General features: G+C 38.1%; 6 protein-coding genes across 7 annotated transcripts; 1 reads left to right on the top strand and 5 right to left on the bottom strand.

Annotated features, from left to right (window-relative positions):
* Positions 1 to 653: 653 nt before the first annotated feature.
* LOC6581182 (GPI mannosyltransferase 1) lies at positions 654 to 2,058 on the bottom strand. The gene has a single exon (XM_002006891.4). The coding sequence runs from the start codon at positions 2,056 to 2,058 to the stop codon at positions 712 to 714; it is 1,347 nt and encodes a 448-aa protein (XP_002006927.1). The 3' UTR covers positions 654 to 711.
* A 1-nt stretch (position 2,059) lies between these two features.
* On the bottom strand, positions 2,060 to 2,282 carry LOC26528286. Its single transcript, XM_015164656.3, has one exon. It carries the CDS (start codon positions 2,280 to 2,282, stop codon positions 2,085 to 2,087), a length of 198 nt encoding a protein of 65 aa, XP_015020142.1. The 3' UTR covers positions 2,060 to 2,084.
* LOC26527968 lies at positions 2,146 to 2,543 on the bottom strand. The gene has a single exon (XM_015164655.3). The coding sequence runs from the start codon at positions 2,541 to 2,543 to the stop codon at positions 2,286 to 2,288; it is 258 nt and encodes an 85-aa protein (XP_015020141.1). The 3' UTR covers positions 2,146 to 2,285.
* LOC26528219 (cx9C motif-containing protein 4) lies at positions 2,469 to 3,123 on the bottom strand. Of its 2 annotated transcripts, none has more exons than XM_015164653.3 (4): positions 3,033 to 3,123; positions 2,892 to 2,968; positions 2,615 to 2,774; positions 2,469 to 2,555 (listed from the first exon to the last, which is right to left on the bottom strand). In XM_015164653.3, exons 2-4 carry the CDS (start codon positions 2,953 to 2,955, stop codon positions 2,543 to 2,545), a joined length of 237 nt encoding a protein of 78 aa, XP_015020139.1. In that variant the 5' UTR covers positions 2,956 to 2,968; positions 3,033 to 3,123; the 3' UTR covers positions 2,469 to 2,542. The 2 variants fall into 2 exon arrangements, with proteins under 2 accessions (XP_015020139.1, XP_015020140.1); XM_015164654.3 differs by having other exon boundaries at positions 2,469 to 2,552; positions 3,033 to 3,121.
* Positions 3,124 to 3,191: 68 nt separating this feature from the next.
* LOC6581181 lies at positions 3,192 to 4,787 on the top strand. The gene is made up of 2 exons (XM_002006890.3): positions 3,192 to 3,515; positions 3,673 to 4,787. Exons 1-2 carry the CDS (start codon positions 3,474 to 3,476, stop codon positions 4,684 to 4,686), a joined length of 1,056 nt encoding a protein of 351 aa, XP_002006926.1. The 5' UTR covers positions 3,192 to 3,473; the 3' UTR covers positions 4,687 to 4,787.
* Positions 4,788 to 6,302: 1,515 nt separating this feature from the next.
* On the bottom strand, positions 6,303 to 18,882 carry LOC6581180 (low-density lipoprotein receptor-related protein 6). The gene is made up of 6 exons (XM_002006889.4): positions 17,829 to 18,882; positions 8,591 to 11,580; positions 8,365 to 8,522; positions 8,021 to 8,290; positions 7,256 to 7,880; positions 6,303 to 7,202 (listed from the first exon to the last, which is right to left on the bottom strand). The coding sequence occupies exons 1-6, from the start codon at positions 17,998 to 18,000 to the stop codon at positions 6,402 to 6,404; spliced, it is 5,016 nt and encodes a 1,671-aa protein (XP_002006925.3). The 5' UTR covers positions 18,001 to 18,882; the 3' UTR covers positions 6,303 to 6,401.
* Between the last annotated feature and the right edge of the window lie 844 nt (positions 18,883 to 19,726).

Below are 19,726 nucleotides of genomic sequence, written 5' to 3'. Positions count from 1 at the left end.
TGAAAATGTGAATTCAGATGATTAATGGTTTTGTAATAGTATATGTAACAGACCGAAGGACGCATGACAGATCTCATAATGTACATTCTGTGCAGTGTGCACAAAGTGTAAAATTGCGTATGTGTGGGCGCAAGTGTTGTTCCTAATACATTCATACATATGTATGTACATGTCAGAAGAGTGCTGCATTGCACCCGTTCGGCTTCATAATAAATGATAGCATATAAATCACAAATTGGCAGAGGCGTCCAATTACTCAAGTTTTTGTAAGTCCATTTCTTTCGACGAAACTGAATTTGTCTGAAAAATATCTGTTTGGCTCCTGTTGATTTCGTTTTTATAACCACTCAAACGATTCTTTTTTATTCAGTCGTAATAAATACACACATTAACATAAATAAATACAAGCATATGAAGGGAGTTTAGAATAACTGGATTATCTTCGCTTTGCAGGTGTGAGTGTATTTTCTCGCCTGGAGGTCCTGATTATAACACTAATTTTTAGATGGTTAATTACGTGCATGCATATGCAATCGCAAACACAGAATGGTTAGGGTGAAAGGTCTGCCAAGGTCATTTTAGTTGACCCAAGGTTTTAGTTGACTTCAAGGGATGAGAAAGTGCTTGTATCAATCCAAGTTTAGATTAAGATATACATATGTACATAAATTCCATTTATTATTAAGAGTACAATAATAGTATATTACAATATTATGGCTCGAAGTGGCTTATGAGTTGGGATAAAATATAGCTGTTAATAACAAAGAAAATTGCACTCTGGGTGCCAATCCAATAAAAAGTTGGCCATGATTGAAACTCTAATAAATATCCCGGCAGTAACCAAAAAGCTTGTCCGCAAAGCCAAAGAAAGAGTAGCGATGTAGACTTTGCCAATGACAAAGACTTTAAATTTCTTATGCATACAGGAAGCACAGCCAAATACCATATAAAGTACTGTGAAGTAACCACAGAATTATAAGTGACAATAACAAAGGCCAAAGTGAAAACACAAAAAGATAATGTACGCCTAGACCGTCCAAAACTAAAGCTTAAATAAACTATAAGTAACAACTGAGGTGCTACTATAAGAAATCTTACAGTCGGTGATGATTCTCCAACTCCGTTTTCATTAGTCAGATATTGCACCAAGAACTGAAGTGAAAAGTTATGGCGTACATCCTTTCGAATCAAGTGATACAAATATGCTTCATATATATATTTCCAACCATAAAGAAAATAAAAAGTGGAAGTAAAGCATACCAGTCCTATAAGTGTTCCGATTATTAGGTAAATCTGCTGTGTATTAGGGAACATTTTTTGCAACAGTCCGAGAGGCTTTTTTGATAGGCCCGATATTGCCAAATAGTATGTTAAACTGAATACTATTGGATAGAGCCGCAAGTGTATAACGAATCCATGAACAAAACCTGCACAAAACGCAATCCAAAATTTAAATACCGAGTGTTGCATTCTCATTAGAAGATACACATTTAGTATTACAAAGAATCCGGTCAAACTGTCACCATTGCCTCGGGTCGATATTACAGCCGTAAGCGGATTGTATAGCCAAAAGCAGGCAGAGACGCAAGCAATTTTTGTAGATTCTTCATGTCTGTGTTCTGGATTATGTGAAGATATCTTCATTAACCTTTCGTATTTCATGTGCGAATCGCTGAGCTCTTTCATTCGAAATTCCAAACGCACTAAGGCATAAATAAGCAACCCTAGGAGTAGATCAAACAGTCCGTAAATCACTTTTCCTATTGCTGGATGTAAAATAACGTTTGGAATTTGAATGTAGGCCAATATAGGGCTATATCGGTAGGTGTGCCGAGCAAACGGTGTGTCTCCAATCAACACTAGCCGTGCCCCGTCCGTTATCACTTTATAATCAATGTCTGTATAAGGAACAGTTGATCTGTTATCGTGTACTTGGGCATAGAAAATTAGCATAAGTCGGAGCACTGCAGAAATTACTAAATGTGATTGAATACTTAAATTCAATATGTTCTGTCCCTTATCCTGCAGCCACGAGGATTTCTTACTTTGCTCCGACATGTTGAACAGTGATTATAAAAATATATTTACAGCTTTGTTTTGAGGTCTTTGGCAGTTTTACGCATACAGTCTAAGAATTCCTTAAACTCGGCTTCGCAAACTTTCTGATGCACATTAATATCCCGAGATACGCACTTCGCATATAGTGTCGCTTTATCTGAACACTTTGTCAGCAGTAATGGATAGTTACGTAGTCGGATATTGGCCTTGCGTACAGATTCCATGCCTTAACGTTTATGTGCTGGTACAATGCCCTTCGAGGGTAAAGGGTCCGCTATGAATGCGTCGTACAGTGGTTTAGAGAAAAATATAAGCAATGATGAGGTCAAAAAAGTTATTTGAAATAGCCGCGGATTGCGCTTTATCCAAGAACGCTTCGGTAAAACAGCAGTTCTCTTGCGTATATTTGTTTGCTCTCTCTTGCTCAAAAAATCTTGAATATCTTTGGGTGGCTTGTATGAAGGTACGGGTGTTGGTGTTGGCATTATTTGTTACTACTAGGAAACATTTTATTACTTTCGATTGTCTAGAATATACAAAATTTTGTGTACCATACCTGCGTGAAATCTTTGGGTTGATTTCAACTTCTGGATTTTGTAAATAAGATTTTTCCAAATTGATACCACTACAACACAGTGACTCCTTATGCCACTTAAGGCAGCACAAACGCATTCGCTCCAGCACCTCACTGCATCTATGTTCTTGAAAATTATGTTCTGCGAAAATATTTCAATTCACATATTAATTTTTTTTATTTCTGCATGTATGTATGTATATAGGTGCAGATTGCAGATCCCCATTGCATAATATCGTGGATCAATTCTTTTACTTACCTACTAAACAAGCTTGTATAGCACAGGCGAAAGGCTTACATGGATCCTTATTAGCCTTAAACATCAATTAAAATCAGCTTAATTCGGGGAACCGAGTTGGATGAAATTGTTTATTAACTAAGCAAAGCAAAGGTTACTTACTATCTTTAAATGATGTAAACGTTGACATTCACAGTGAATTCTATAAAGGTTGCCACACTGTCCAAATTTTTTTTATTTTAAATTTTATGTTAAGACATTCACATTCAACAACAAGCAATTTGCAACGTTGCCCAGATATACATACATATTTCTTGTAAAGTGAATACAAAAATATTTTAAAACGCAGAAATTTTTAAAATATATTTTTGATAATAATTTATAGTATTGTACTGTTTAGTTGTTGTTTTTTTAAATCAAATTTGGTATATAGTATTTTTCTGGGTGAATGCTGATTTAACTCTATTTTATGTGAATTGTTGTCATTCCCAAATACCACTATTAGGAACTATTCTTGTGTAAAGACAAGCAAGTAAAAATTTAAGTCTTTTAATAGAACATATTATTGTTGTATTCGACGATATTAGACTAAACAGTGTAGAAATGCCATCAAAAAAGAAAAAGTACAATGCACGGTTTCCAGCGGTAAGTTAAATGATATATAGAATCTTTAGTAGAAGTGCATTTAATGCGCAAAGTTCTGCGAGCATCATTATCGCAACGATGAGTTTATCAGTTTGTATTTGGTGCAAACGCAAAATGTGCATTGAAATAATTATGTGATCATTTTTTAAATTGACAGGGTCGCATTAAGAAAATTATGCAGAGTGATGAGGAAATTGGTAAGGTTGCACAGGCGGTACCTGTTATCATATCACGGACTTTGGAGCTATTTGTGGAGTCGCTTTTAACTAAAACTCTGCGTATAACAAATTCACGAAATGCTAAAACCTTATCGCCATCCCATATGAAACAGTGCATTATGTCTGAGCAACGATTCGATTTCTTGAAAGAGCTAGTAAGAAATATACCAGATATCAGTGTCGCCGAAGAAGCTGCGTTTAATTATAATGACGATGATGTACAGAGCTCCGAAGAACAATACCCAGACTCAGATACACCATATGATTTAAGTCTGCCGTCGACTTCACTGCGAGTGTTGCCCAATGGAAACAATTCTTACATGCGCTCTATTAGTTTAAATGGAGGTGGGCAAAAGCGAAACTACAATCCCTCTACGCCCTCAGTTGTAATGCAAACAGCTCCAGCGCTTGCACAGATTCATCATCAGGCTGGTCATTTGCCCACAAAGTTAGCACGGTCTGAGTCAATGCCTATATACACACCGCGTGGTAGGTCCAACGACACCAATGACCACAATAATAGACTACCACTAGATACTGCCATAGCTCCACCGATATGCGATTATGAGTTGCTCAATAAGCCTATAGTAAAAATCGATTATAGCAACGTTCAAATGACAACGACAACATCATGCCCATCAGGCGATGATAATGGCATTACATCAACTGCCATGATAAACCTTAATATTGCACCTCCAGTTATAAACATTGATCTTACAAATATTGTGACAACTGGTGCGCTGCCCACTCCAACGAAGATTAATTATGGAATAATGTCTTCGGATAAAACCAACATAAATGGAAATAATAACAATTCAATCTCTAAATTTGAATCGTCTGTCAATTATATCGATGAAAAGAGCAAAACTCCAAGCATTCCAAAGCCCACTTCGGCATCAGCGCCAATAAGCGAATCGCTTTTCGAATTAGATGAAGACTATGACAATATTTAAGTAGAATTTGTATAAATGCGTTTTTAAATTATTACAATACTATGTACTTTAGGTTTATGTAAGCAATAATTTTAACGAATAAAGACAATGTTGGATTTTAAGCTTTGAATTATTTTATATAACAACCTGCTGAATAATTTAAGCTATATACAAAATGTGTACGACAAGCGTGCAGAAAATTACACTATCAAATTTGTTTCCTTATCAACGAATAGTTGTGCTCAGCGACCTACCAAGTGGCGGCAATATAATATTGTATAGCTTCGATGTCGAAGTCTGACCTTTCTGAAATTTATTTTTGATTCCATTTGGATTGGCTCAGGTAATACAATATATGTATGTATAATATAGTAAAGTAGTAAAGGCTTCCTCTGCCGACTTTTACATTTTCAGAAAATTTCTGTGCTCTGCATGAGATTTGTGTGCACAAAACTCAATAATAAATAATAATTTAAATATATTTTTTCCAAATACTGCACATTTAATATATTAAAGGTAAAAACTCTCGTAGGTGTACATTATACAAATACTTTTACAAGGATTTTTAAAGTATTCCAAAAATCAACAAAAGTTTTCAATTAGAATTTTTTAAAACTAAAAATTGTGGTCAAAAGGAAGACAATAAACACAAATGTTACACATATTACCGAGGCACTTTCGATGCTTATAACACTACAGAATTGAAAAAAAAAACTAGCTATTAACAAAAAGTAAAGTATAACAAACCAAACATTTGGCCTGAAACACTGTATTATTGGTAGTTACTAAGTAAATTTTGGCACGCGGAATATATAATGTGTGTGTTCCATTTTCGATTTTTATATCATTGATTAGACCTAATAAGATAATTTTATTATTAATTTTTATTGTAGAAATTGTAGACCATTGTTAGCGTACATTACTAATAAATGTCGTTCGGCAAATAAAACTTAACGAGATCGATATATATATATATATATATAATGATTATAGCTATACTTTTTACACAATCATTATTGATCAAGTTTAACAACACTAACATATTAAATATTAATTATCAAATGGCCTTCTTCATAAAAAATACATTTTAATATATACAATTTGTGTACAAACAAGTATGAAGACTCTAGTCGAGACTGCTCGACTAGGAGATACCCTGAACCGTCTAATCACTCTGCACTTTTCGGCACACATACATACACACGCACGTATTAGAACACGCTCTGCTAACTGAGCAGTAAGCAGCGACTGCGCTTGGGCTGCGCTGCAGTGTGGGCAACATTATAAGAATTTATTTGTTGAATAATTCCAAAGCACAAGTCTCTAGTACTTGAAATACGCCTTTTACAAAGGTGAGTGTGAGGGGGTGGATATAGGGGAAATCGAAATACATATAAGTCTACATTTAAAATTTGCAAGCTCTAGCTCTAAAGGTGTAGGAGATATAATTAAATAACTAGCTTTCGATAAGGGTTTAATCGATAATAAAATATCGGGAGTAGTTATCGATATGCGCGTGATATACACGGATTTTCAAGTCTCTAGCTCTTATATCTTCTGAGATCGACGCGTTCATACATACGGACGGACGGACAGACAGACTGACAGGGCCAAATCGACAGCCCATTTTCAATGGGTTCAGGGTATAAAAATAATATAGGCATAATGTCAACGCGGTGTTCGTCTATACTAGTAAAAAATAAGAACTTAAATCTTTAGATATAAGACTCGAAATGTTACGTAAATCCACGACTTGGCGATTGCACTGGCGATGGGGGAGGCGGTAGTGGTGAAAAATACGTAGAGCTGCGCGATGATGGCGATGGTGGACATGAAGACTCCGGCACAATGCGAACATCGCTATGATAATGCGAACGTGGAGTCGGAGGCGGCGGATATGGCTCGCTGTCATAGCCAAACTGAAGGCAGGCGGCAGCGGAAGTAGATGACAATTTAGTGGTCCCACCATTGCTGTTATTGCTATTTGATTTACAAGTATAGTTTGAGTCTGATTCGTCACATATATCCGTTGAGCACGGTGTGGGCGGAGGAGGCTGATTAATAATCTTGTAATGTCTGTAAGGACGACGCGAACGCGTTGCGGGTGAAGGTGGTGGATTGATTGGATACGCTACCATGCTACTACCATTGGTCGTTGAACTGGAGGCACCTGTTATGTGATTGCGATCATACGAGTTCACACTGTTTCTTGAGTTCAGTGTCGACATGCGAACCGCGTCTGCTACGGAGGCAATTTTCGAAACTCTTTGTGATTTAGTAAGTGTCGACGGCGACAGAGGATCTGAGGCCTGATCATCCTTGGGCTCTGTGCGGCTTTTGCCTAAACGTGTTCGACAAAATTGTAGCAGATAAACAATCGAAAATATTATTATCATTGTGGCTCCAATTAAAATCATAAAAATGCGTTTATCAGATGCTGGTGCCATACGTCGCTGTAGGCAAATGTCCACAGATTCATCAGCTCCATCAGCACAGTTTTCCCAGCCATCACAGAGTAGGGCCGCTGAGATGCAAAGCTACAAAAAGCTTTTTACAATAATCCTTGATAAAAAGGCACTCGTTTCCTTACCTTATTTATGGGACATTGAAATTCACCTGGTCGCTTGCAGCAGTCTGCTTCATCATGGCCATTCGCACAGTTGGTAGTTCCATCGCAGACCAGTGATCTATCAATACATTCTCCAGACTGACAGCTGAACTGATCCACTCGGCATGAAGGACATCCAATTTCGTCTGACTTGTCAGGACAATCTTTTTGGCCGTCACAACGCCATGACGCTGGTATGCAATCTTTGTTCATATCACTATTTCCTGCCACAGGTGCTGCACAGGTAAAGTGACCAGGTCCACAGGCAGGCAAAGCGCCACAGTTTTCCCTGTCCTCGAGCAACATTAAATGCTTGGGACAGGAACAAATATCGCGTGGATGCTTCACTTCTTCGTCGTTTGCTATGCAAATATGTGAGCACTTGGTATGACTATGTAAGCAGGTATGATTACGAAATAGTTTTGCATCCGGAGTCCACACAGCTCGGATATCCGTAATTTGTGGTAGTCGCTGAAGCTCTGCTGAGCGATGTTCTCCCGTCACTGTAATTCGTTCCACTCCAGTTTTGTCATCCAACCAGTAGACAAATCCACCTAACGCCGCAATGTTGATAACCTGTGAGATGTGCATGGACACAAGTGTTTTTCTAGGAGTAATAGAATAAGTTAGAAAATGGTAAATCAGTCTAAGGCTAATTAAGTATGATCTATAATGTCTTGCTTTGCAGTCTTGGGTCTACATCATAAGTACATAAGTTTTAATGTCAAATCAAAGCTGTTCACTTACACGTTCTTCCCATTGATATCCATCGCATCAATTCGCTTTCCATGTGCATAATAAATCATATCGGACTGTTGATCCAAGGCAATTGTAGTAACACCCTCAAGCTTGTAAGCAAGTTCCATGCGCTCATTGCCATCTACACGAGCCCTTATAATAGCTTGATGACTGCCCACATCCGACCAAAATATTAGCCGTTTTAAAGAATGTACAGCAATATTTCGTGGCTTTTCTGAATCCCCGGTATCAATTACACCAATTGACTCTCCAATAAAGCTAAATGTTCATAGTCACGTTTTATGATATTTTTCTTATTTACTTATTTTTTTTTTTTTTTCAATATTATATACCTGGTTACATTGATGCTGTTTGAGTACGAGCACGTCCAGAAGAGTAATCGGCCAATAATGTCTATGGCAATATCGAATGGTTGTCCAGAATTGACCAGCACAGTTGCTTTGGTACCATTTGCCAAAGACCTTTTAATGCTGTGACTCCGTCCCTCGATCTAACAAAAAAGAACAAATTTGACTACAATAGCAACCTTAATCACCTCAATATTGTTTAAATGCTTACCCAGTATATATGATGCGTTATGGGATCATAATCGACAGCCCTTATATTCTTGCCTGAAACCGGCAGTGGCACATTGGGACAATCCGTTGTATTTGGAAGCAAACGGCCAAAGCTGTTACGCTGACTAAAGATGATGTAGTTCCGTGGCGGTATGCACGACACGCCATCCTTGGCAATCTGGTAATGCGTGGGGCAGGCGCAGGTCATGCCGCGTTTACTGGGCTGAGCAAGGCATAAATGTTGGCAGTTGCCGTTATTTAATTTGCAGGGATTACTGCCCGTCTGCCTCTGTTCGTTGAAAACTAGCAGTGAGGTTATGTATGTCATGCCAGAGTGCACAAGACTGCGATTTTGTCCTGTTACTTTGTGCACGCGTTCAATATCTCCAGTGTTCCAGTCACTCCAATAAATGTAGTCTCGATATAAAGATACAGCGTAAGGTTCATCGATGTCACTATTTACTAGGAACTGTCGGCGTTTCCCATCCCAGTCGGCACACTCAATCTTTGCTGGTCGCGATTGCGTTGCCCAGTAAATACGTCTAGTGTCCTGATCAAAAGTCAACCCCGCGGCGTGATTAGCAGCTGCGATAATTGTTTGTAGTTCATTGCCATCCATTGTGGCGCGGCGAATAGAATCGGATGGAGATTCCGTCCAGTACATATAGCCACGACGTGGCTCTAGTACAAGAGAACGGGGCTCTTCCACTCCCTTCCATAGGAGTACCCGACGATTGCTTCCATCGAGACGAGCCACTTCAATGCGCCGTGCTTCTGCGTCCGACCAGTATATATTTTGTCCTAGCCAATCAACGGCAATGCCGTCAGGTCCAATCAGGCCAGAATCAACAATGCGCTGTACAAATGATCCGTTGAGGAAGGCCCGATATATGGATTTACCCTTTTGATCCGTCCAATAAATACGGCGCTCAGCTACAGATACATCCAGGGAATGTGCATCGCGTACATCTTTAAAGGGAATGCGCTCATCGTTGTGATTTCCCTCATTGTATTCAATAGATATTCGACCAATATGCTCCTGACGAGAGAATAATAAAAAGGCGGCTGGCACTACACATGTGCGCTTGTCATTGGACAGTTCATAATCGATGGCACAGCGGCAGACGTAGTCGCGTGGACGATTTAAGCACAGATGAGAGCATCCACCATTACGGTCAGCACAGGCATTTAGCCCTCGCACCTCGCGAAGTCGAGTTACTTTCAAACCCATTAGATCAGGATATTGATCAACAACTACAATACGATTGTTGCCTGTGATTTTATGGGCTCGATCAATAGAGCGACGTTGCCAATCTGTCCAGTAGAGATAATCATCCAAGATACTTAATCCAAACAAATGCTTGAGATTCTCACTGATAACAACGCGTCTGTCCGATCCGTCCATATTAGCAACCTCTATTTTATCGGTTTTTCCATCACACCAGTATATGGTTTTATGTTCGATATCCAGAGCAATGCCATTGGGCCAACCAAGATTCTCTGATACGAGAACAACACGTTCAGAGCCATCGAGCGATGCACGCTCAACTTTGGGCTTGCGCTCGTTCCAATCACTCCAAAACATCCATCCAAGCGACGGAGCCACAGCAATGGCACGCGGTTCTTCTAGGTGCTCGTAGATAAGTACCTTACGCGCTGAACCATCTAAACGACATACTTCAATGCGATCGGTCACAGTGTCAGTCCAGTAAAGATTACGTGCCAGCCAATCCAAGGCCAAACCGTCAGGGTGTCGCACCTCAGAGGTAACAAAATCAGTAACCCCGCTACCATCTATGTGGGACCGTCTAATAGTATACGCCTCTACATCAGACCAGTAAATATGTTCATCTACAGGATCATAATCGATAGCAATAGCATACTTTACTTTGCCAAGAGGCAGAGGGAAAATCGTGTAATCGGGCGAATCGAGTGATATTTTGCTAATTTGAGTTCTTTGCACTATGAATAACATTTCCTGCGAATCATTGGCACAACTATTGGTAGTTAGCAGCTTCACACCCGTAGGACAGGCGCAGCTATAGCCTTGAGTATTGGTCGATAGTAAACACAAATGTGAACAGTTGCCATTATTCTGAGCACATGGGTTATTTTCAAAAGGCTGCAACGACGGCGACCAGGCACGCACGGAGTTGGGCGCCTTTGTCGTATCAATAAGCTCTTTCAGCTCCTTAGTCTGCAAATCTAAAGCATTTAGAGAGTCGCGTAACCAGTCAGTCCAGTATAAGCGATTTTCGAAGTATGTCAAACTGAATGGATACTTTAGATTGTTAACTATAGTGCGTCTATTACTTCCATCAAGCTTCATGACATCAATGAAACGATACTTCCCGTCCGTCCAGTATATCAGTTCACTTTGTAAATCAACAGCTAAGCCGTTCGGCCAAAACACATTTTCTTTTACTAGAGTCATGCGAGTCAAGGGGTCTCCATCCATTCCAGCGCGCTCAATCTTGGGATACTCCCCCCAGTCTGTCCATATCAGTAGCCGCTTGGCGGGTACTACGGCTATAGCACGTGGTTGATCCAAATCCGTCCAGAAAAGGACCTTTTGGTAGCAGCCATCCAGTGTTGCAACTTCAATCCGATTTTTCTCACCATCCGTCCAGTAGATTTTATCCGTATACCAGTCGATGGCTAGACCCTCCGGTTTATCCAGGCCCGTTGATATCACAGTTTGTTTGGCAGCCTTGGCCAGGGGCTGGGAGGAATTTGTCGAAGCACATTCTATAATTTCACGGCCACAGTCCGTCCAACATACTAAATTTTTAGCATAGTAGAAGTCTATGGCCATCGCATCAGCCAAGTCTTTAACTATCACATCGACTTGAGGTCCACCCGTTGGCTTCGTTATGTTAGCTACTTGAATGTCGTGCCTAGTAGTGAATAAAAGCGTTGCTGGAGTGTTGATGAACTGTTGAGCACTTGAAGATGTAGACACCGTCGAGGAAGCAACCAATGGCCCGTGCACTAAAAATAAAATAATATTTAAAACGTACGGTAAGTACAGTTTTCGAATAATAATACAGAAGCAGATGGGATGTCTTTAATATAATCTATTCGATGTCTATTCAGTTTAAAAAATAAATATCTTTATAGAGTTAAACCTAAAATGCCAACAAGCTATGTATATTTTAAATATATCATCGCATTCCCGCGAAATGATCGTATGTTGATCTTTTGCGAAGCTGAGATTTTAATGCAGGACGGTTAGAAAACGTCTTCGCTCTAGTTTTGGAAAAAAATCAATTTCGATTTAAGCGTATATATACTAACATACAGTAACAAAATTTAAAACAATTAAAAAGGCTCTAGTCGAGACTGCTCAACTACAGTGCTTATCATAATTATAGCCCACCCTGCAACTTAAGCTTTGAGCCCGTTGTAACAACATTTTTAAGGTTTTTCAAAAATAAATTTTACAGTACTTTATAGACTGGAGCATGTTTAGTAGATTTTATCAAAATTTTTGTTCAATTTATGGAAAACTAAGAAAGAACTGTTAACTTTTGCTATGTACTAGCATTTTTGTGTATCATAATTATAGCCCAATGTCGCAAATTTTAGTTTATTAAGTGCGGAACAGACTTTTGGTTTCACAAACATTGTAATTAGGTAAATTTAGATAGTTTTTAAGAGATGCCGCTGGGAAAACAATTATCTTATTATGAAAAGGACCGTATTTTCTCACTTTTCGAGTCAGGAGAGTCTACTTCGAGTATTTTACGAATTTTGAAAAGAAGTTAAAGTGTAATTAAAATTTTTTTTTTTCGAAAACCGTGACTAATTGCTCACGATAAACGCAAAATTATTAAGAAAGCCAGCAACAGCGCAACCGCTAGTACAGCTTTGGCCTCACATGTGGGCGAATCTATGTCAGCGATGACTGTTTGGCGAGTACTTAAGAGCTCAGGAATCATAAAGAGATCTAAACTGACCAAACCACCCAAGTTGCTAAGTCGCCACAAGGTTGCTCGACTTGATTTTGCCGAAAGACATACTGCGACCGCACGTTACTACGCGCGTTTGAATCATCGTCTTTTGGCTTACAGTATATTTAAAAATTTTTACCCTTACAGGTCATATTTTTTGATGGGAAGAAGCTTAACTTGGATGGTCTTGATGGGCTTGATTCTTATTAGCATGATTCGGCAAAGGATGCTATGTTTTTTTCAAGGACAGACTTTGGAGGTGGCTCCGTCATGATTTGGGGTACATTTTTTTCATTTGGTACCTGGGAATTGAAGTTTGTAACGAGCCGAATGAACAGTGAAGAGTATATTCAGACTCTGGAAAGTAGTCTCATTCCATATTTAAGGATAATGCCAGAATCCATGTGTGCAGACGTACAAAGGAGTGTTTGGAGGAATTTCATGTTGATGTCCTTGACTGGCAGCATGTTTTTCAGATCTCAACCCGATAGAAAATGTCTGGTATAATCTAACAAGACGTGAGTATACCAAAAATCGCCAATTGGAGACAGTTGGATATCTTAAAACGCAAATTCTAAATGAATGACAAAGTTTCGAAAAGGACCTTTTATTAAATTTAGTGGTTTCAATGAGGAAGAGAGTTTTTGAGTTAGTTTTTCCATCAATCCGCAACGAATTAGGATTTTTTTTTACCAAAATATGAATGTGGGCTATAGTTTTGATACAGCAAATGGTGCTGTTTTTCTTTGTTATACTCATTCACGAAAGTGAATCAGTATATTGGTTTTGTGCAATGTCCGTCTTGCTGTCCGTCCGTCTGTCCGTCTGTCCGTATGAACGCAATCTATTTCGGCGCTATTGAAGCTGGAGACTTGAAATTTGGAACACATACTCGTGTATATCTCCGATTTATAAAGTGTTAAAATTTTCCCGATCCGCCCACTAGGGGCGTGGCAAATCGGAAAATGCATTTTCCGATATACCAGAAATCATGTTTGTTGAAGAGCTAGAAAGCTGAAACTTGGTATGTAGGTCCGCGTTGACCACCCAAGATCACGAACTATGGCGGATATATCTACGCCCATTGGGGGCGTGGCAAATCGGATAAAACTGTATCTCCTAAAGTTGTAAACCTAGAATGCTGAAATTTTGCACGTCAGCTAATGGTATGATTCTATAAAGTCTGAAAATAAATTATAAGTCTACGCCCGTTGGGGGCGTGGCAAATCGGACCTGAAGATATAGTGATTTTTTAAATTCTCCTATATTTTGGACACTATTGATGGCAGAGACCTCAAATTTTGTATATATACTCGGACTGATCACCCAAGACCAAAAAGTTTTGTCGGATATATGTCCGCCCACAGGGGGCGTGGCAAACCGCAAAAGTTTATATCTCCTAAAGTATAATAGCTAGAAGCTTCAAATTTGGATAGTTGAGTTACTGGTAGCCTCCTCTATCGATTCCCCAAAAATAATTTTTACGCCTCTTTAGGGGCGTGGCATATCGAAAAATACCCTGTAATTTTCACATTTTTTTTAGGGTAGGCATTCAAACTTTGCAGTTAGGATAACGTTATCTCTTTCTAAAAACTGACCAAAAATGAGGTGTCAACGCCCAGTTGGGGCGTGGCAAATCGGAATAACCTGTATATTCTACAGTATTAGAACGAAACTTAACTACTAAATTGTTGATGGGATGTGAATGAGTATTCCGCAGTCGGTAACGCCCGACTGCAACGTTCTTACTTGTTTTTTACTTCTTTTTAAGAAATCGTTATTAAATCGTTAATTTTAAGTGAAAAAGTTTTTTGCCATTCATAGTTGAAATATTGAACTACTCATTTTTTGAAGATTTTGAGGAAATATTCCATTGGGGAAAAATTTTCAGCCGATTCGTTTAAGTGGATTAAAAGTGGGCTATAATTATGATAAGCATTGTAGGTGATACCCTGAACCCTCTAAGCTAATATTCTACTCATTCTGCACTTCTTTTATGCACACATGCATTTACACGCATCCACACACACGTATAATCACGCGCTCTGCTTACTGCGCAGTAAGCAGCGACTGCGCTTGGGCAATATTATGAGGATTTATTTGTTGAATAATTTCTTTTGTAGACATACAATCTTAATGAAGCTTTCAGAACATAACCATACTGCTCATTCCAAAGCACAAGTCTCTAGTACTTGAAATGCGTTTTTTACAAATTGTGGGCGAAGGGGGGCGTGGTATCCAAAATCTGTAAATTACAAAATCTTCGTATCGATCAACTGTATATACACAGTAAATCTGAAGTCTAGGTCTAAAAGTGTTAAAATTAGGCTAAAAAACAAAATCAATTTTTCGATTATTCTCGATAAAAAAAGTTATCGGATGAGTTATCGAGAAAATAAACTTGTACTGCGTATTGTATACACGAGTATGCATACCAAATTTCAGCTCTCTAGCTCTTATAACTTCTGAGATCCACGCAATCATACGGACGGACGGACAGACGGACAGGGCTATTTCGAATCAGCTCATCGTGCTGATTAACAATATATCACAAAACCATTATACCCTGATTTCCCATTTTCAATGGGTTCAGGGAACAAAAAGCTTCTCCTGTAAAATTTCAATTTTTATTGATTTGTTAGCTGGGTAGAGCCAGCTTCACTTTAACTTCATAATAAGTCTCATAAGTTGTACTGCTCGGCGCTGCAATAACCATATGCACTTAAATGCAAAATGCGTAATGCGGAATGCAAAATGCTAAATGAGTACAAGTACTTTTTTCTAGAACTGAAAAAATCGAGGTTGCATAACTTTAAGTGAGCATTGCTGCACGGTTGTTCATTAATGCAACGCAAGCCCATTCCTATTCCCACGACTTCTCCTCACGCAAAGTGCGAGCTCTTTGCTACGAGCAACGTTAGTCGAGGGCACCTGCACAGGCGGTTATCTCTGGCAGTTGCAGATATTTAATTGCGTTGAGGGTTTTGTTAGCTAAATACAGACGGCTGATAGTAGGTAATGGACTGGCTGCCGGCAAACCACGTGGTAGACAGCCATTGGACTATGTGCTGCTTTAATTTGCATGCACACACCGAAAGACGAAATGCTAGTACCTCATATTTTAAAACTAAAAGCACTTTACTTGTTCAACTCATATCAATTGTATGTAAACTACTTGAAGAGATTACCCTGTACTCTGCACCCTGCACAGGGCGGCTGCTAATCATCCCCATCTTAAGCAGTGGTTTGAAACTTTAAATTTGGCGATCTCGATGACTATATGCACTGTACTGCAATATATATACATACATAATCCAATTTAAGTCTCTTGGTTTTGCGGTTATGGCTAGATTGATACACGAGTTAAAGAGCTTAGGTCAAACTCAAACGTGAGGAGAGTATGTTATGTAGGTTGAATTCATTTAAAAGGTTTGCGTTAACAACGTGCCTTGTCTACATCACTACTATGTGCTCTGTGCTTAGCTTACTACGAGGAGATCCCCTGAACTCTTCGACTGATATTTCAATAATTATTCGCTTCCTTTCTGCTTACACACACACGCACACAGACATACGTACGCACGCATGAACACGCATTGGCTTCAGCGTGGGCCTACTATGGGAACTTAATTGTTAAATAACTTTTCTTGTAAATACGCCTTTTACAAATTTAATGCTGAGCTTCTTATCAAAATTATATAAAATATCGAAATTATGTAAAATACATATAAGCCTATATTTAAAGATGTAAGGTGCAGGAGATATAATTTAATAACTAATTTTCAATTAGGTTTTTAATCAATAACAAAAAATAGGAGTAGGTATGGTTTTTTTTTTTGTAGAAAAACGTGATATACACGGACCTAGGAGAAAACATTTATATCTTATGAGATCGAAGCGTTCATGCATACGGACAGACGGACAGAGAAAAATTGACTCAGATCGTCGCCCTGATCAAGAATATAATATATACTTTATGGGGTCTTACATACATATTATGCCTGATTTCCCATTGAAAATGGGTTCAGCGTATAAAAAATGTTATTACCTCATGAAAGCCTGTTCTAATAAAATATTTATGCCACCAATGCTGCAGATATTACAGCCACGGTCAGATGCATTCATTCGCATCGCCTATCGCACCATTCATCGCAGACCCCATAAAGTATATATATTCTTGATCAGCACGACGAGCTGAGTCGATATAGCCTTGTCCATCTTTCCGTCCGTATGAGTGCGCCGATCTCAGAAGTTAGAGCGCATGCATACTCGTGTGTACCATACGCAGTACAAGTTTATCATATTTTTTTGTTAATTCATCCGATAAAATTTTTATCGAGAATAATCGAAAAATTGATTTCGTTTTTTCAGCCTAATTTGAACATTTTTAGACGTAGAGACTTCAGATACACTGTGTATATACAGTTGATCGATACAAAGATTTCGTAATTTACAGATTTTGGATACCACGCCCCCCTTCGCCCACAATTTGTAAAAAACGCATTTCAAGTACTAGAGACTGTGCTTTGGAATGTACACACATTTTCACCATATGATTACGCTCTGAAAGTTCCATAAAAATTGTATGTCTACAAAAGAAATTATTCAGCAATTAAATTCTCATAATATTGCTCACAATATTCGCTGCACAGTCGCTGCTAACTGTGCAGTCAGCAGAGAGTGTGCATAAAAGAAGTGCAGAATGAGTAGAATATCAGCTTAGAGGGTTCAGAGTATCTCCTAGACGAGTAGACTCGTAAATAATATTGGTAATTATTTGCTCTGCTGTCGTTTGTTTACTATTGGGCCCACTGAAGACTGGAATCAGTTTTAATAAATTAATAAGCATAACAAGCACATTGAAAGGTTCAATATGTATATTTAATCATAATCTTAATATGTCTCTAACAAAACACCGAGGCCTTTCAGGCCGACGAGAGCCAATCCACGGTACGAACCACATCGCAATCGCACACGACTGCATAAATGCAGATGTATATGCACATATGTACATATATACAAATGTATACATACTGCAACTTGTTAGCAAGGATAAAATCTAAATGATTTAAAACGCTCAATTTCAAATTCTATCAAAATTTTTGTCGTTTAAATTAAATGAGTGCGCATAAATGAAATGAATTTATAGCCACCCGCCACTCTCATAGATCGCCATCATTCACAATATTGTAAATATTACATTATTACAGCAATGCTAGATGTAAACATATTTGAGATTAATTTAATTACATCAACAATATTTAAGTGATTATCATATACTATTACCATTTTTGTACTGAAAAGTTTTAGAGATGCAGCAGCAAATTATGAAAATATTTATCACATAACTAAAGTGGGAAATTCTGCTGAAATTTGTTACACATTTTATCAGTGTTACTTTGCGAAATTGTTTAAACTTAATATTATTATAATCACTTCTGTGTGGACGACGAGTCATTTTAGACGCTCCGACCCAAGAACAAAATCATTGGAAATAAAAATTCGGAGAAGCGCAAATCAACCGGACACCACTGTCACAATTTTGAGTTTTCCGATGGCCAAGTATATTGCATTTTTTCACACAGATACATTTTTTCACATAACTGCAAACGCCAATTGTTAATACAGATTTGAACAGAGAATGCCTCGTCAAGGCCTTGCCTCACTTCGGTTCTTGTTTTTGCTTTTGCAAGAAATGCGCCATTGTTATTATTAAGTATTGTGTTTTATTGTGTTGTTTCCTTTGGTAGAGTCTTTGACGTGGAACATGCCGGTAACTGTAAACACACAAATATGTTAAGCTATGACACTAGCTTGACGTTTTACAAGTCTCTATCAATAGCAAGTCATATTGTCGCTTCGTGGGGCCATACGTTAGATATATGTACATTTATTTAAATTACACCAGGTTGAACTTGTTTTTTTTTTTTTTGTACACTGGAGCAAGACACACAACTAACAAGACGATGTACACAATATTTTAAAATACTGCGAGAACGCATGCGATTTACACTTAAAACGACATTCGAGACGCAAAGCGGAAGCCATTTTGTTGCAATTTGTTTGAATAACTTTAATTTATTAAACCTTGTGATGCTTCTATTTCACGCTCGATACTAATCGTCGAGTAGTACTCGATACTAGACTTGGGTAGCTCATGAGTGAGTGAGCTAAAATGAATGGCTCACTGAACTGAGGCAGTGAGCCAGTTCCTTCTATATGGCTCATTTTGGCTCACTAGCTCATTTTGGTTGACTAGCGCATTTTTACTCACTCGCTCATTATATTCCCAATGAAGGGAGCTAAAATAATATATATTTTATTAAAAGTTTGTTCTGTTAGTTTTAAGAAACAAATTTTAAATGTCGTTTTTTTTAGTTTAAATGTAACGTATTTTGACAGTTTTTTTCTTTCAAGTTGCTTGCTCACGGGCAATCAGCAGGTGAGCCAGTGAGCCATATGAGTGAGTTGGCTCACTTCACAAAAAAGAGCGAGTGAGCCGGTTCACCTCAATGAGCTGCTTTTACCCAAGTATACTCGATACTACATGTAAGCAGCCATATATCAGTTCAGCAATTCAGCAATCATAACAGAAAAAATAAATTTAACATTGACTAATCTGTTATTAACAGAATATGATTAATTTCGGACTAGCCTTTAAAATTTCTTTGAATCTAATGTAATTATTTAACTTTCACATCATAGATAAATAATTGGAAAAATAAACAAAAATCGGCGTAAATGATTGTTTAGTCTAGTACCCTTAAATAATGTTCAATAATTCCGTACTTTACATACATACATATGGTCCTTTTTATAGCACAAAACCAGATTATTGTCTATTTCAGTTAGAATGAAATATCGACTAGCAGTCCCAATTGAGTAGTTTCTTTAGAAATAAACAGAGCTGCCAACTCTTCAGTGCTTTTACAAACCGAATCACCAAGTCAAAATAGCAAGAAAATTCTAACAAATAAATTTCTAATTAATAAAATGTACTTTTTATTTAATGAGAATTTTTGATATTAATAATCAATTAATACCATTGCCGTTGCTTGAACACTTACTTCTGCTACTCACTAGCAACACTAACTACTAGTTAATGCTAATTAGACTGGTTGTGCAAAAAGTAAAAAGTACAATGTTTTTTCTTTTCAACTGGGCTGTTTTCACATACATCCGTA

The sequence above is a fragment of the Drosophila mojavensis genome, unplaced genomic scaffold, assembly GCF_018153725.1.
Source record: "Drosophila mojavensis isolate 15081-1352.22 unplaced genomic scaffold, ASM1815372v1 contig_82, whole genome shotgun sequence".
NCBI lineage: Eukaryota > Metazoa > Arthropoda > Insecta > Diptera > Drosophilidae > Drosophila > Drosophila mojavensis.
This window is presented reverse-complemented; position numbering and strand designations above follow the sequence as displayed.

Excerpts from the sequence above, each read along its gene's own strand:
- LOC6581182 (XM_002006891.4), bottom strand. The coding sequence starts at position 2,058 with ATGTCGGAGCAAAGTAAGAAATCCTCGTGGCTGCAGGATAAGGGACAG.
- LOC26528286 (XM_015164656.3), bottom strand. The coding sequence starts at position 2,282 with ATGGAATCTGTACGCAAGGCCAATATCCGACTACGTAACTATCCATTA.
- LOC26527968 (XM_015164655.3), bottom strand. The coding sequence starts at position 2,543 with ATGCCAACACCAACACCCGTACCTTCATACAAGCCACCCAAAGATATT.
- LOC26528219 (XM_015164653.3), bottom strand. The coding sequence starts at position 2,955 with ATGTTTAAGGCTAATAAGGATCCATGTAAGCCTTTCGCCTGTGCTATA. Across the intron at positions 2,775-2,891 it reads TATACAAGCTTGTTTAGTAG|AACATAATTTTCAAGAACAT; the intron begins GTAAGTAAAAGA and ends ATATTTTCGCAG.
- LOC6581181 (XM_002006890.3), top strand. The coding sequence starts at position 3,474 with ATGCCATCAAAAAAGAAAAAGTACAATGCACGGTTTCCAGCG. Across the intron at positions 3,516-3,672 it reads ACAATGCACGGTTTCCAGCG|GGTCGCATTAAGAAAATTAT; the intron begins GTAAGTTAAATG and ends TTAAATTGACAG.
- LOC6581180 (XM_002006889.4), bottom strand. The coding sequence starts at position 18,000 with ATGACTCGTCGTCCACACAGAAGTGATTATAATAATATTAAGTTTAAA. Across the intron at positions 8,291-8,364 it reads AACAGCATCAATGTAACCAG|CTTTATTGGAGAGTCAATTG; the intron begins GTATATAATATT and ends ATGAACATTTAG. Across the intron at positions 7,881-8,020 it reads GATATCAATGGGAAGAACGT|AAAAACACTTGTGTCCATGC; the intron begins GTAAGTGAACAG and ends TATTACTCCTAG.